The 15,000-nt window shown below is 46.6% G+C and overlaps 1 protein-coding gene across 1 annotated transcript in view; it reads left to right on the plus strand.

Annotated features, from left to right (window-relative positions):
* LOC145409857 (major facilitator superfamily domain-containing protein 6-like) overlaps positions 1-15,000 on the plus strand; it is a 73,946-nt gene that overhangs the window by 19,324 nt on the left and 39,622 nt on the right. The window contains exon 2 of the mRNA XM_080280139.1: positions 9,629-9,783. Within this exon, the coding sequence (XP_080136265.1) occupies positions 9,631-9,783 (153 nt within the window). The 5' untranslated portion in view covers positions 9,629-9,630. The remainder of the gene's footprint in view (positions 1-9,628; positions 9,784-15,000) is intronic.

Raw genomic sequence — 15,000 nt, forward strand, 5'->3', positions numbered from 1 at the left:
TCTTTCTGTTATCATATTTTGTTCTTCCAGATGATTTACCCAAGCTTTTCTTATAAGTTTTTCTAATACCTTACTTACAACACTGGTTAGTGATACAGGTTGGTAGCTGAGTGGATTTTGTCTATTCCCTTGCTTGAATAAGGGAACAATGTGTGTGTGTGTGATTAACTAAACCCATTTTACTCTAACTTGGCCTAAAGCTGCCATACTTCTATCTTGTAGCAGGAGATTAACTATCTATCTATCTGTCTGTTGCAAGACTCCTCAATCCCGTTTGGGGTGGCCACAAACAAACCGCCTCCACGTCGCCCTGTCCCCCGCCATTCCACTGCCCCGCTCCGAACTCACCCCCCCCCACACACACCTCTCCACCCCACCCCCTTCCCCCCTCGGCCCCCCCTTCCCCCTCCACCTCACTCACACACACTCCCCCCGCCAGCCCCCCACCCTCCACCCACCCACACTGCCAAACCACCCCAGTGCACCCCACACAACGCCCCCCACCACATCCACATCCACACCTCAACGCTCCCCCACATCCTCATTCGTCAGCCCGTCTCTCCATGTGACTTCACAGGCTCCTCCCAAACAACCCACCTCCACCGCTCCCACCCCCGACCTGCGCCCCTCCAACAAGGTCCAAGCCCCACCCCCACACACCAGAGTCGGCACCACAACACTGTCATGCAGCAACTACTTCACCTCCCCGCTTCCCACCACCGCCCCCAAAGAACCAGCAACCCCTCCTTCCCGCTGCACCCCCCCAAGCACCCCACCCTCCAAACCTCCATCCCCACTCACCACACCACCCAAGCACCCAAACGCACTCACATCCTCCAACTCCTCACCACCCAACCCCGCTGCACACCCACCGACACCACCTCTCTCAAAGACCACCACCCCACCCCTCCCCACACCCACACCCAGACCCCGCCTCCCACACACTCCCCCAAACTCATCCACCAAACCCCGCAGCTCCCCCCCGTCCCCACCCAACAACACAGCACCATCCGCAAACAACAGCACAGGGAGCCTCCAAACACCATCCACTCTCACCAGGGCCACCCCAACATCCACCACCCCACCCTGCACCCTCCACATCACCCCATCCATGCACAGACCGAACAACCACGGAGACACGACACATCCCTGCCTCAACCCAACCCCCAAAGAGAAAAACTCACCCAGCTCACCATCCACACGCACTGCAGCCCCAGCACCATCACACACACTCCCCACAGCACCCAACAACTTCCCATCCACCCCACACATTCCCAACACTTTCCACAATCCCCGTCCATCCACCCTGCCACATGCCCTCTCCAAATCCACTAAAGCCGCACACAACCTCTTTCCCTTCTCTAGAAACCTCTCCACCAAAGATCCAAGAATGAATATCTGATGCACACAACCTCCTCCCCTCCCAAAGCCCCCCCGCACCCCTCCAACCAATTTCTCCGTTCCCCCTCCAACTCCGTCAACAAGCATCCCACCACACACCCCTCCCACCACACCAAGAAGACAAACGCCCCCATGATCACCACACACCTCCCCCTCCCCCCTCCCCCCTCACAAGGGAACAATCACACCCGACTTCCAATCCTCCGGGACTCCACCCTCCTCCCAGGCCAACCCACACACCCCTCACATCCACCTCACCACAATCTCTTCCCCAAGCCCCAGCACCCCACCAAACACCCCACCAACTCCCGGGGCCCTCCCCAACCCAACCCTCTCCATTGCTTCCACAATCCCCATCCCACCGACCTCCCCCCGTCTTCCCACCTCCCTCCCTCTCCCAGCCACTCCCCAGCCACCCACACTCGCACCACCTCCACCCCGTATGCTCAGCAACTCCCCAAAGTGCTCTCTTCATCCGTTCACCCCTTCTCCCCTCTCCACCAGCAATCCACAATCCCCACCCCCCACCCCCCCGCCAACCTCACCTCCACCCCGCCCCACTCTCCTCACCTCCCTCCAGAACACCCTCCCACAGTCCCCCCACCCCACATCCAAACTCCCCCCAAACTCCCCATCCACTCTCCTCCCACTCTCCCCCACCAATCCCCTCACCTCCCCCCCCCACATACAACTCTCTCTTCCGCCCCCCAACCTCCTCCACGCCCCCCCCAATCCATCCCCCCCCTGTGCCACAGCCCGTCCCTCCTCTTCAGTCCACCACGCCGCTCCCCGCACCCCCCCCGCCCCCTCCCCCTCCCACACTCCACATCACACGCTGCACACACACCCTCTGCAAACACCCCGCACACACCCTTCACGTCCCCCATCTGCTCCAATTCACACCCGCCCAATCGCTCCTCCACCCCTCCCCCACACTCCGCCTCCCTCCCATCCTCCTGCAACTCCTCCACTCTCCCCGCAACCACTCCCTCCTCCCGCCCTTCCCCTCCTCCACCTCTCCATCCCACCTGGATCCCGATTCCGGCCACCACCAAGCTGCGGTCAGAAAGTCCACTCCCCCAACCTCCACAAGCTCCCACATCCACCACACATCCTCGCATCCCCCCATCCACACACATACAATCAACCCCCCCCCCCCTCAACACTAGAATATAAACGCGCCTGTCCTCATGCCTTTGCACCCATTCAATCCTTGACCTCAAAATGTCCAGCTCTTCATGAGCTGCACTGACATGATATATATACCCAAAGTGATTAATCAGGTACTGCATAAAAATAAAAAACTCCTTAATATAAGAGATATTGTTTATAATGAGAGGCTGTTGTGATTGTAACAATCTTTGACAATATCTTGCTTGTACCCAGGCAGTGTGGTGCTTGAATAGCAGCTGATCACACCAGCTGCCGTGATGTGACTGCTGGCAAACATTGCAACATTACTGATACGTTTAACGGCCTTACTAAAGGCAGTTTCAAAAGTCTTAACATTTTTTGAACAAAAAGAAGTGCTATCGTTCCATAATAAAAGTCCATAAACGGTACACAGTATGAATTAAAGAAAAATAAAAAGTGAATTTGTCAACAGATTTAAAATGTCTAAAAGAAGAATAAAAATTATTAAGTCTAAAATAAAAATCTTAATTGTCTTTGAATATAAAAGAACCATTATGACACAGGTATTTAAGTACTGTTATCGCCTGCAGCACATCACCAGTCAGCTGGATGGTGTCCATTGGGTCATCCTGCCTGGTACTAAACAGGACACATTTAGTCTTGTCCCTGTTAATTCTAAGTAAATGTTCATCCATACAGTTTCCAAGCTTACCACACAGAACCTGCATTTCAGCTGCTGTTCCTGCCAGTAATACCAAATCATCGGCATAGGCTAGGAAATTGCGAGAGAGAGAGAGAGAGAGAGAGAGAGAGAGAGAGAGAGAGAGAGAGAGAGAGACAGACAGAGAGACAGAGACAGAGACCACACCCACGGAACCATGGTGGGGTAAAATATGACACTTTTTGGTATAACACTGCTGGCTTCCTGTCCTGGACCCTCCACCATAAACACACACACACGCACATGACTACACACACTCAAGGTCAAACACACGCACAGATACATACATACATACATGCATACACAAACAGGAACAAATACATACATACAACAAGATACACAAGGCAATGCTAGGATCCACATACACGACACTGGTACACTATCCAATTCAGAAACCTTTCCGTCTTTACATTTTGATGAGGGAGACGAAGAGACTGAAACTAACCATCAATAACTGTACTTGGATGTGTACGTCTTTCTTTAATCAACACGTCATGAAGAAGCAGCCTTATGTAACCAGTGATGTATAGTATCCATTCAGAATTAAACACCTGAGGACAAGCAGCACACAACAACACCCCTCACATAACCATCACACCTCTCATTGCACTACCATCACACCTCTCATTGCACTACCATTACACCTCTCATTGCACTACCATTACACCTCTCATTGCACTACCATTACACCACTCATTGCACTACCATTACACCTCTCATTGCACTACCTTTACACCTCTCATTGCACAACCATTACACCTCTCATTGCACTACCATTACACCTCTCATTGCACTACCATTACACCTCTCATTGCACTACCATCACACCACTCATTGCACTACCATTACACCTCTCATTGCACTACCTTTACACCTCTCATTGCACAACCATTACACCACTCATTGCACTACCATTACACCACTCATTGCACTACCATCACACCTCTCATTGCACAACCATTACACCTCTCATTGCACTACCATTACACCTCTCATTGCACAACCATTACACCTCTCATTGCACAACCATTACACCTCTCATTGCACTACCATTACACCACTCATTGCACTACCATTACACCTCTCATTGCATAACCATTACACCTCTCATTGCACTACCATTACACCTCTCATTGCACTACCATTACACCACTCATTGCACTACCATTACACCTCTCATTGAACTACCATTACACCTCTCATTGCACTACCATTACACCACTCATTGCACTACCATTACATCACTCATTGCACTACCATTACACCTCTCATTGCACTACCATTACACCTCTCATTGCATAATCATCACACCTCTCATTGCACTACCATTACACCTCTCATTGCACTACCATTACACCTCTCATTGCATAATCATCACACCTCTCATTGCACTACCATTACACCTCTCATTGCATAATCATCACACCTCTCATTGCACTACCATTACACCTCTCATTGCATAACCATCACACCACTCATTGCACTACCATCACACCTCTCATTGCACTACCATTACACCTCTCATTGCATAATCATCACACCTCTCATTGCACTACCATTACACCTCTCATTGCATAATCATCACACCTCTCATTCCACTACCATTACACCACTCATTGCGCTACCATCACACCACTCATTGCACTACCATCACACCTCTCATTGCACTACCATTACACCTCTCATTGCACTACCATTACACCTCTCATTGCACTACCATTACACCACTCATTGCACTACCATTACACCACTCATTGCACTACCATTACACCACTCATTGCACTACCATTACACCTCTCATTGCACAACCATTACACCACTCATTGCATAATCATCACACCTCTCATTGCACTACCATTACACCTCTCATTGCATAACCATCGCTGACCTGGTGGAAGATGTTTTTCATGTCATTTCACGCACAGCTTTCATAAACTAGGTACACATACATACATACCTGTGAGTAGCAAAGTTATGCACACGCACACATACCTATAAAGGTATACACCCGCACATGCATGTAAGATACACACACACACACACACACACACACACACACACACACACACACACACACACACACACACACACACACACACACACACACACACACACACACACACACACACACGCACGCACATACACACACACAAACTTATAGACTGATTGATTGAATTTCGTTTTTTCTTTTTTCGTAAAGGGAGCAATGATTATTGGATGATAGTTTTTGGTTCCTTTTTCCTTGCATTTAAAAATACATACAGGTAACTAGACAGAGAGACAGGTTGGCAGTTAGATGGGTAGACAGGTCAACTCTGGAACTGTCTCCTTGTATCTGTATTTCCTACTTCCTATGATCTCCAGTCTTTCAAACGCAGTGTGTCCAGGCATCTCTAAATAACGAATTTTGAATTTGTCTCTCTGTTGTATTGTTTTTTTTTTTCTTGGAAGGAACGGTTAGCGGGCTGCTGTCCTTTGGTTCCTTCTTTCTTGCATAAAAAAAAAAAGTAGGCACAGGTGTCAGTGTGAGAGACGTGTATCTGGAATGAGGTGGTTTGTGGGAGATGACTCACTATTAACCCATTCAGCCCGACGATGAAGGTTTATATTCCTGGCATCTTCAGACAATATTGTTCAGACTCTGGAACGATGTCAAGCAGAGAGGTGGTTGATGGACGCGATATATAAGCCAGGCATTCTTTTCCTGTGCCTGCCCTCCTCTCTTCCTATTTCTCCCATCTTTCCTGTCACTTCTTATTGCTTTTCTTTCCTTTACAGGTGGCTTGACTTTGAGTGACAAGCCTAATGGTTTCCTGTAAGCCAAGAAACCATTTACAACGCTGGGTGGTAACCATATAACCGAACCATACGTGCTCCCTACGTGTCAACAAGTGGGTTGGTGGAGGGTTAGTGCTCAAAGTCAAATGGCCACCCCTTACGGGATTATGGCGTCTGGCAATATATAGATAGATAGATAGTTCCAAATGTCTCCCTTAAGGCGAATTACATTGTTTGATATACTCCTGTCGTCTTAACCTGGCTCAGATTATCGTACTTTTGTAGCAAATTCCACGTACCTTAGTAGCAAAAGATAAATGCACGGCACTCCATCCTGTCCATAGCACTTCTTCGTGACTAGCATCATATTCTACGCTTCACCTACTATTACAACTCAGTGTTCAAAATGGGGAGGTGGTAATTTTGGGCAGGGTTATAGTGAAAAAATATAACAGTAGGAATAACCACGAAAAACGTCATCAGAGTGAAAGGGTTAGCACTCACTGGCCTATGACTCAATCTCTATCTATCTTTCTATTGCAAGACGCTTTAATCACTTATTCGGGGTGGCCACAAACAAATCGCCTCCACGTCACCCTGTCCTCCGCCATTTCACTGCCCTGCTCCCAATTCACCCCACCCTCTCTCATATACCTCTCCACTCCATCCTTCCATCTCATCCTTGGCTTTCCCCTCCCTCTCTCCCCCTCCACCTCACTCACATACACTCTCCTCGTCAGTCTCTCACTCTCCATCCTCTCCACATGGCCAAAGCACCTCAGTGTGTTTCTCCTAACGCTTCCTATCACATCCACATCCACACCACAACGCTCCTTCACTTCCTCATTTGTCAGTCTGTCTCTCCACGTAACTCCACATGCTCCCCACTCACTTACATTCTCCTCGTCAGTCTCTCACTCTCCATCCTCTCCACATAGCCAAAGCACTTCAGTGTGTTTCTCCTAACGCTTCCTATCACATCCACATCCACACCACAACGCTTCTTCACACTCACTCTCACTTGACTATATTTGTCTGTCATGAGTTGGCGTGGTGACAGAAGTAGTGGAGACAATAATATATACTACTTTCACTCTAACCTGGCCTAAATTTGCCATCTGTCCATCTTGAACGCTGAGCTGTAAAGATAGATGAACAGTGGGATGTGGTTCTAGTCACGAAGAATTGCTAGTGACAGGATGTAGAGCAGTAGCATTGTCTTTTCTTGCCACAGCGCTAAGTGAAATAAGCTGCAGAAGGACGAGAATCTGGCCCAAGTTAAAATGAGGTAACTTTAGTGGTGTCTTCCTACATATTTAGGTCTGTTTTATGAAGTTGACTTAGCATAGAAGCCTGAGAGTGTCAATTATGGTACCACTTGCTTCCTTATCGAGCAACAAGTCTAAGTTTCACATCAACCAGACGATGTTATTTAACTGGGTCATAAGAGCCTGAGTGTTATTATGTTAAAAGGCAAGAAGTGATGCGACAGGGGTAAACCGTAACATGACATGATTAGGTTGTGTGTGATTTATATGTGTTGACCATTACATACACCAGCTGAGAGAGAGAGAGAGAGAGAGAGAGAGAGAGAGAGAGAGAGAGAGAGAGAGAGAGGATGCTGGTATGGGTGACATATGTTAAAGAGTGGCATACAAGAAGTAGAGGTCATTGTGTGTGTGTGTGTGTGTGTGTGTGTGTGTGTGTGTGTGTGTGTGTGTGTGTGTGTGTGTGTGTGTGTGATGAGAAAAGATGGTGCTAATGGGAATGATAATGATGGCCATGATGATAATGAAGGGAATAAAGATAATGATGATGATTATGATGATGTTGGTAACAGTGATGATGATGATGATGGTGACTACGAAGAATAAAGGTGGAGGTACACATACTCGTATTGACAATGGTAGGCATTGCTCCCATACAGGGGTTTTGTGTGTGTGTGTGTGTGTGTGTGTGTGTGTGTGTGTGTGTGTGTGTGTAAAATTCCATTAAATATATGCAATGCTGAAATTCTGGTTTGGTTGCATATTTTTAAGTGTTAATTTCTTACAGTTATAACTTTATTTACTTACTTTCATGTGTTGTTAATGCTTACATACAAAAATTTGCCGGACTAACTAATATTCTTTCCATCACAGAATGTTTACAAATACCATTATCTTTCTGTCCACACCGTTATTGAGCCCACAAGGACCAGTTCTGACCAGAAAGTTGAACAAATTATTTTCGCATATTTTTGTGTCACAGTTTCCAATAAAATCGCGCCGTCGCGTCCCGTACGATCGCCAAAATTTTGCTTGTTTTTGACACTCCATGGACCTACTCCGACCTAATGCAAGAAGATTTAGGTGGATATCTATTACCGTTCTCATGAAGGAAATGAACAAACGCACAGACAGACACATACATACACAGCTTGACTTTATTATTTAAAATTGGACAGTGCCGGCAGCTGATACAGTTTCTCTATAATTCCTCCACAGCAACCCATCTCAGCTGCACCGTAACATAACAATACTGAACCTAAACTTAATTACAGTGTTCTAACCTTCATGTGGATGTGACAGGAAGCATTAGAAGAAACACACTGAGGTGGTTTGGCCATGTGGAGAGGATGGAGAGCGAGAGACTGGTGAGGAGAGTGTATGTGAGTGAGGTGGAGGGGGGAGAGTGAGGGGGAGGCCAAGGATGATGGTGGGATGGAGTGGAAAGGTATATGAGAGAGGGGTGTGTGAGATGGAAGCAGGTCACTGAAATGGCGGGGGAGAGGACGACATGGAGGCGATTTGTTTGTAGCCACCCATTACGGGATAAAGGCGTCTGGCAATAGAGACAAAGTGTTCTAACCTGACAAACACTCCTCACCCCTCACAGCTCAGGTGATGGCGCTGTCGGACTAGAGGGCTGATCTGACTGGTAATCAAGAGAATTCAGAGAGTGCAGACCTCGACACAGCAACAACATTCCCTTGTGACCTTGATCCTTGACACTTTTCATCCAAAATTTAATCAGTTGCTCCTCTGTAGGTCCTCACTCATCAGTCCAAATTTGGTGCAGTTCCATTCAGTAGATAGGTAGATAGATAGATAGATAGATAGATGGATGGATGGATAGGTACATAGATAGATAAATAGACATATAGACAGATAGATAGATAAATTGATTAATTGATTGATAATTAGATAGATAGATAGATAGATAGATTGATTGATATAGATAGATGGATAGATAGATAGATAGACAGACAAATAGATAGATAGATATTACCAACAGACAGACAAAGACAGAGCCCAAAACATGTTCATCTTGGCCCAGGTAATAATTAAACTCACTCATACCTCATAATTTAGGGTCACCGAATGTCTATCTATCTATCTATCTATCTATCTATTGCCAGACGCCTTAATCCCGTAAGGGGTGGCCACAAACAAATCGTCTCCATGTCACCCTGTCCCCTACCATTTCACTGCCCTACATCCAGCTCACATCGAATGTCATGTGATCAAATTCCACCAGGTTGAGAGGAGCCAGCTGTATTATCCCAATATAAGTGAACCCGAAGCTAACTGAACTTATTCTCTCCCTGTCCAGCCATGATGAGCCTGTTCCCGTTCCTCACCCTGCAGGCGAGGTCTCTGGGCATCACTGAGAAGGAGTTGTCTCTGCTCTTCGCCCTGAACCCCATCGTGGCCTTCGCGACACCTCCCCTCACTGGCATCCTGGCTGATAAGATTGGAAACTTTAAGGTGAGAAGATGCGCTTTGGGTCTATCTATCTATCCATCCATCCATCCATCCATCTATCTGTCCACCTGTCTATCTGTATGTCAACTTATCTTTTCACTGTACCCTATCATGGCCTTCGTGGCACCATCACTTGCATAATGGCTGATATGAGTAGGATTTTAAAGTGAAAAGATGCGTCTTGGTTCTATCATGCTTTCTGTCCACTCATCTGTCTGTCTATTTTTTATTTATCTATCTGTCTGGCTAGCAAGCTATCAGTGTATCTACCTATCCATCTGTCTATCTGTCTGTCACTTCTCTTTTCCTTTAATCCCACCGTGTCTTCGTAGGTGCACCCTTCACCGGAATATTGGCTGGTAAGAATGGACATGTTATGGTCAGAAAGTGAGTTTTATTTCTGTCTGTCTGGCTACCCATCCATGCAGGGTGTCGTGTGAAACTGCCAAACTTCAGGAGGTTATTCTTTGGGTTGACTGTAATAACTGTTATATTAATGTGCGTCCAGTTCTCAGCCATCACAGAGCTGCAGTTACTGATGACCTTATGAGGGAAATAAGAGACTGACCAATTTCACTCATAAGGTATCAGTAACTGTAGCTCTAAAAGCGAAGAGAGCTGGACCTGTGTTGATATAGCACCTTTCATTCAAAATTAGCCAGCATAACCTCCCGCAGTTTAGCACACGTTTCCTGGGATAACCTATACATAGCTAGATAGACAGATAGATAAATGACACCAACAATTGAGGACCCATATGGGAACCAGATGGAATAATACATAAAATTGAAGACCTCGTCTCTTTGTTACGGTCTTCAGAATTATATATCTTGTGTTAATTATGTTTTTCTCATATCGACCAAAACGCCATAAATGACGTAGAGGAGACTCAAAACATGCTACTCGTATATGCAGAGATAATTGGTAAGGAAAAAGTGCTAGAAAGCCTCCATAGCCAACGAATATATTCTACAAAGAGTAACAGTAAATGGATCATAGTCATCCTGGACAACAGTCACAAGATGGATTCCTCAGGGTTTAGTGTTGGGCAACAATCCATGTAGGACTGGCTCTGTGTCAGGTGAAATGTGTTTAGGTTTTCTCTTGTTACGTAATCTGATAATTTCTTGTTAATGACAGATCCATGGTATTTACGCCGTTTCATAAGTTGTATTTTAGGATGAAGTCGTTCAGGCAGTGTGTTGCAGTGTTTATATAAGCTACAGGCCCTGGGAACAAACGATCACATGACAGCAGGTAGAACAAGCCAAACCAAAACAGTCATATGGCACGGTGTGACAATGTCCACTCACTGATATTAATGGTGGACATTCTGCTCCACCCGTCACACCACGGCGCACAGAACATGCCATTACTCCACTCTAGTATCTACACTTCCCTTGTTCCAGTATGAGAAAGACCTCTAACCCCTTTCAACTCAGCTAAACGCCAAGTGAAGTCAAACTGAATGCTTGATTTGCCTAGTAACCAAAGAGACTCAGAGACCCATTCTTACCCGATGACTGTGCTCACCGAATTTCATACAGCACAACCCGGTATTTTGAAGTGATGGGAGTGACCTGCTTCTGTCAAGGGAAAAACAAACCGACTAGTCTTATCGGTACTGACGCTCTACTTTATATTTTTATTATAATGATGCCACACGTATTTTATTCCTACTTAATGTATTTTTTTTAAATCTTTCAGTCCGATGACGTGTTTCAAATACTATTCTTACTACTGGCAGACGAGTTTATTCAGTTTAGGGAAACCCCCTGGGGAAGAAGGGAGAGAATATCTCCCCAGTATCACTGCTTGTCGTAAGAGGCGACTGAAAGGAGCCGATTTGTTTCCAGTCTTTCTTTCCTTACGGTCCTCCTCTTCCGTCCTGCCTCTCTCCTTCATATTTCCGCGTTTCCTCCGGCCTTTAGTTTCCCTCTACGCCTGTCAGTTTATACATTTTGGTGTCATGGAATGGATAGTCTACGCACCTCCCACTGACGTCCACCATTTCCTCCTGCCTGGGTGAAGCCTTGTAACCAACTGACCAATCAAACCACTTCATCACCAAGACCACTTCAACGCCAAGACCACTTCAACGCCAAGACCACTTCAACGCCAAGACCACTTCAACGCCAAGACCACTTCAACGCCAAGACCACTTCATCACCAAGACCACTTCAACGCCAAGACCACTTCAACGCCAAGACCACTTCAATGCCAAGACCATTTCAACTTCAATGCCAAGACCACTTCAACGCCAAGACCACTTCAACGCCAAGACCACTTCATCGCCAAGACCACTTCAACGCCAAGACCACTTCAACGCCAAGACCACTTCAACGCCAAGACCACTTCAACGCCAAGACCACTTCAACGCCAAGACCACTTCAACGCCAAGACCACTTCAACACCAAGACCACTTCAATGCCAAGACCACTTCAACGCCAAGACCATTTCAACTTCAACGCCAAGACCACTTCAACACCAAGACCACTTCAACTTCAACGCCAAGACCACTTCAACGCTAAGACCACTTTTACACCTCCTCGTTTCTGTTCCATTGCCAGTCATATGTTTTTGTTTTAAATTAGTACCATATGATCTTTGATGCCTCGTTCTTGGAGTCTATTATGCAGTACAGTTCAGCTTACAGAAGGCCTATCGTCTATCTATCTATCTATTGCCAAACGCCTTAATCCCGTAAGGGGTGGCCACAAACAAATCGCCTCCATGTCTCCCTGTTCCCTTCCATTGCACTGCCCTGCTCCCAGCTCACACCCCCCCTCTCTCATATACCTCTCCACTCTATCCCTCCATCTCATACTTGGCCTTCCCCTCCCTCTCACCCCTCCACCTCACTCACATACACTCTTCTCGTCAGTCTCTCGCTCTCCATCCTCTCCACTTGTTCATCTAAGTCCGAAAAGTCTCTCCTGAGCTGAGCATAATCGTGTGGGAGTAGGAAAGCTAATGTTATACGCCAACTCAATACGTAATTCTTGCTGACACTTCGTATTCTCGTTCGGTTTAGGATGGACGTTCTGGACTAGGTAAGGAAGGTGTCATTATTAACCTCTTCATTGCTTGTGTCCTTTCGTAAGCTGACCAAAAATCGTCTTAACAGCAACAGTATAATTACAATGGTGTCCTGGGGCTGAAGGAGTTAAAGGACACCTCTTATAGCGCTGGGATTAGAGGTACCCATTCCACTACAAAGATGTCTTCCTGCCATCAATACCTGGGGCATGGGTTGACAGGTGGCGCCTTTTTAAACATCAAGTACCTGCCTTCGGGAAAATAAGTAGCAACCAAAGTCATTACAAGCCTCAAAGGTAGGGCCAACTTCTATGCTAAACGGACTTTATTTACATTCAGGCCATAGGATCTTTGGTCGACTTTGTGCCTCATGCCTCATAACACTCAGCGTCCACCTACCTAATAAGCCTGACATCCTGCAGTTTGTACCCCTGTGTCTCTTCCTAAATGTCCCTCGCTTGACTAAACTTTGCAGTCTTCAACAAAGGATCAGCACTGTCACAGATGACAGCTTACACACAGCATCCATGCGAAAACGACCCACCGTCCAAAGCCACTTGTACCTACTGAGAACGTCTTTGATGCACTGAGTTGCCGAGGTGACGTCCTTTATGTGATGTCTTGGATCATCACCGAGGCCATCACCGCCATAGGCATTAAGGATATTGTCGTAAGCAAGGAAGAAGACAATTCCCACCCCAGTTACATTTGTCCCCCACCCTGGGAACCACCACCCATCCCAATCCTTTCATTTACTGCATCCTGTCCAAAACTTTTTACCCTTCCTCGGTTGTCAAGAAGCTCTCTTCCACTCTGACTCCATCACCGTCATTGATTCCCTGGTATACACAGACGGATCAGTCAGTACATCCTCTGGTGATGCTGGAGCTTCCTTCGTCTGTAGAGAAACTAAACAAGAGTGGTAACTTTCCTGATACAGCCTCAATCCTCCAAGCAGAGCTCGATATTACTGAAGGAGCCCTCCGATCAGGGCTCGAACAGACAGACACACGTACAGTATCCTCATGCATACTGACTCCAAAACAGCTATACAAGTTCTCACATACTGTAACCTAGGAGAGAACATTAACCTCTTATAGATAGTCCTTTTCCTTGCCCAAGACCTGCAGAGGCAGGGTAGACATGTCCCTAAACTGGGTACCCAGCCACGTCGGGATACAAGGAAATTAATGCTCTAATATGGCAGCAAACAATGCCATCTATTGACATCATCATGCCACCCAGCTTAGCACAAATTAATCAAATCATTAAAGGTGCCTCACATATCCTACTAGCGCAAAATCATACAAATTATGTAAATCAGTCTTCAGATTCAGCAACGTGGTTTGCAGCAGCCACTGACTCAGTTACTCCAGTTGGACTCAGCACATGCACTCCATTCACAGCCATCTTCATCGCCTCCGTCTTAGGTACAAGTGTAATAGTTCCTAATCTAAAAAAAGGCGAAGAGGAGAGCAGGCATTGTGAAACACTCACCTGCCATTGCCTCATTACCTGTTAGAATGCCCTGACACCTTCAGCATCAGGCGTGGCCTCTCACCAGTGCCCACGACCCCCGAACACGAGGCATCAGCATCGGCAGCCCTGCTGGGGACACACCTCCCACGCTGCACTGATCAGAACTGCCATGGACGTCCCCCCACAGACGAAGCAGTGCCGACCTAAACAATCAGTAAGATTTTTCACATAATAACTCATTTATGACAAAATTCACCATGGAAACAAAAAACGCACTTGGTTTCTTAGCCCGCAATGTTCTGATAACCGCAAGAGTCCACACCAACTCTGATATTGCTGCTATCCAACACCAACATTCCTGCTGCTTCCAAAGCGCCACAACTGTTAACCATTATCTTGTGCTGCCCTTTTTTGTCAGTAAATTACAAACTAAGTCAACTGCATTAGCCAATCATCTAATTTAACCAAACATATTCAGTAATAACCCTGAGCTTTCCCATGATCATTGTAGCATTGAGTTGCATTACACTGTGTTGTAATCCAGTGCTGTTGCTACATTGTCATGCTGGTATTGGAGAGCAATGCCTTCATGTGGCGGCACTGATATAGCTGGTGGCTCCACTGCCCGGTTATACAAACGTCCCACAGCTCCCTCCCTATCTCCTGGAAACTGGATATTGAACTGCAAGAGGAGGGTAACTT

The sequence above is a fragment of the Coenobita brevimanus genome, chromosome 83, assembly GCF_032717465.1.
Source record: "Coenobita brevimanus isolate Jiangsu-jjx chromosome 83, ASM3271746v2, whole genome shotgun sequence".
Taxonomy (NCBI): domain Eukaryota; kingdom Metazoa; phylum Arthropoda; class Malacostraca; order Decapoda; family Coenobitidae; genus Coenobita; species Coenobita brevimanus.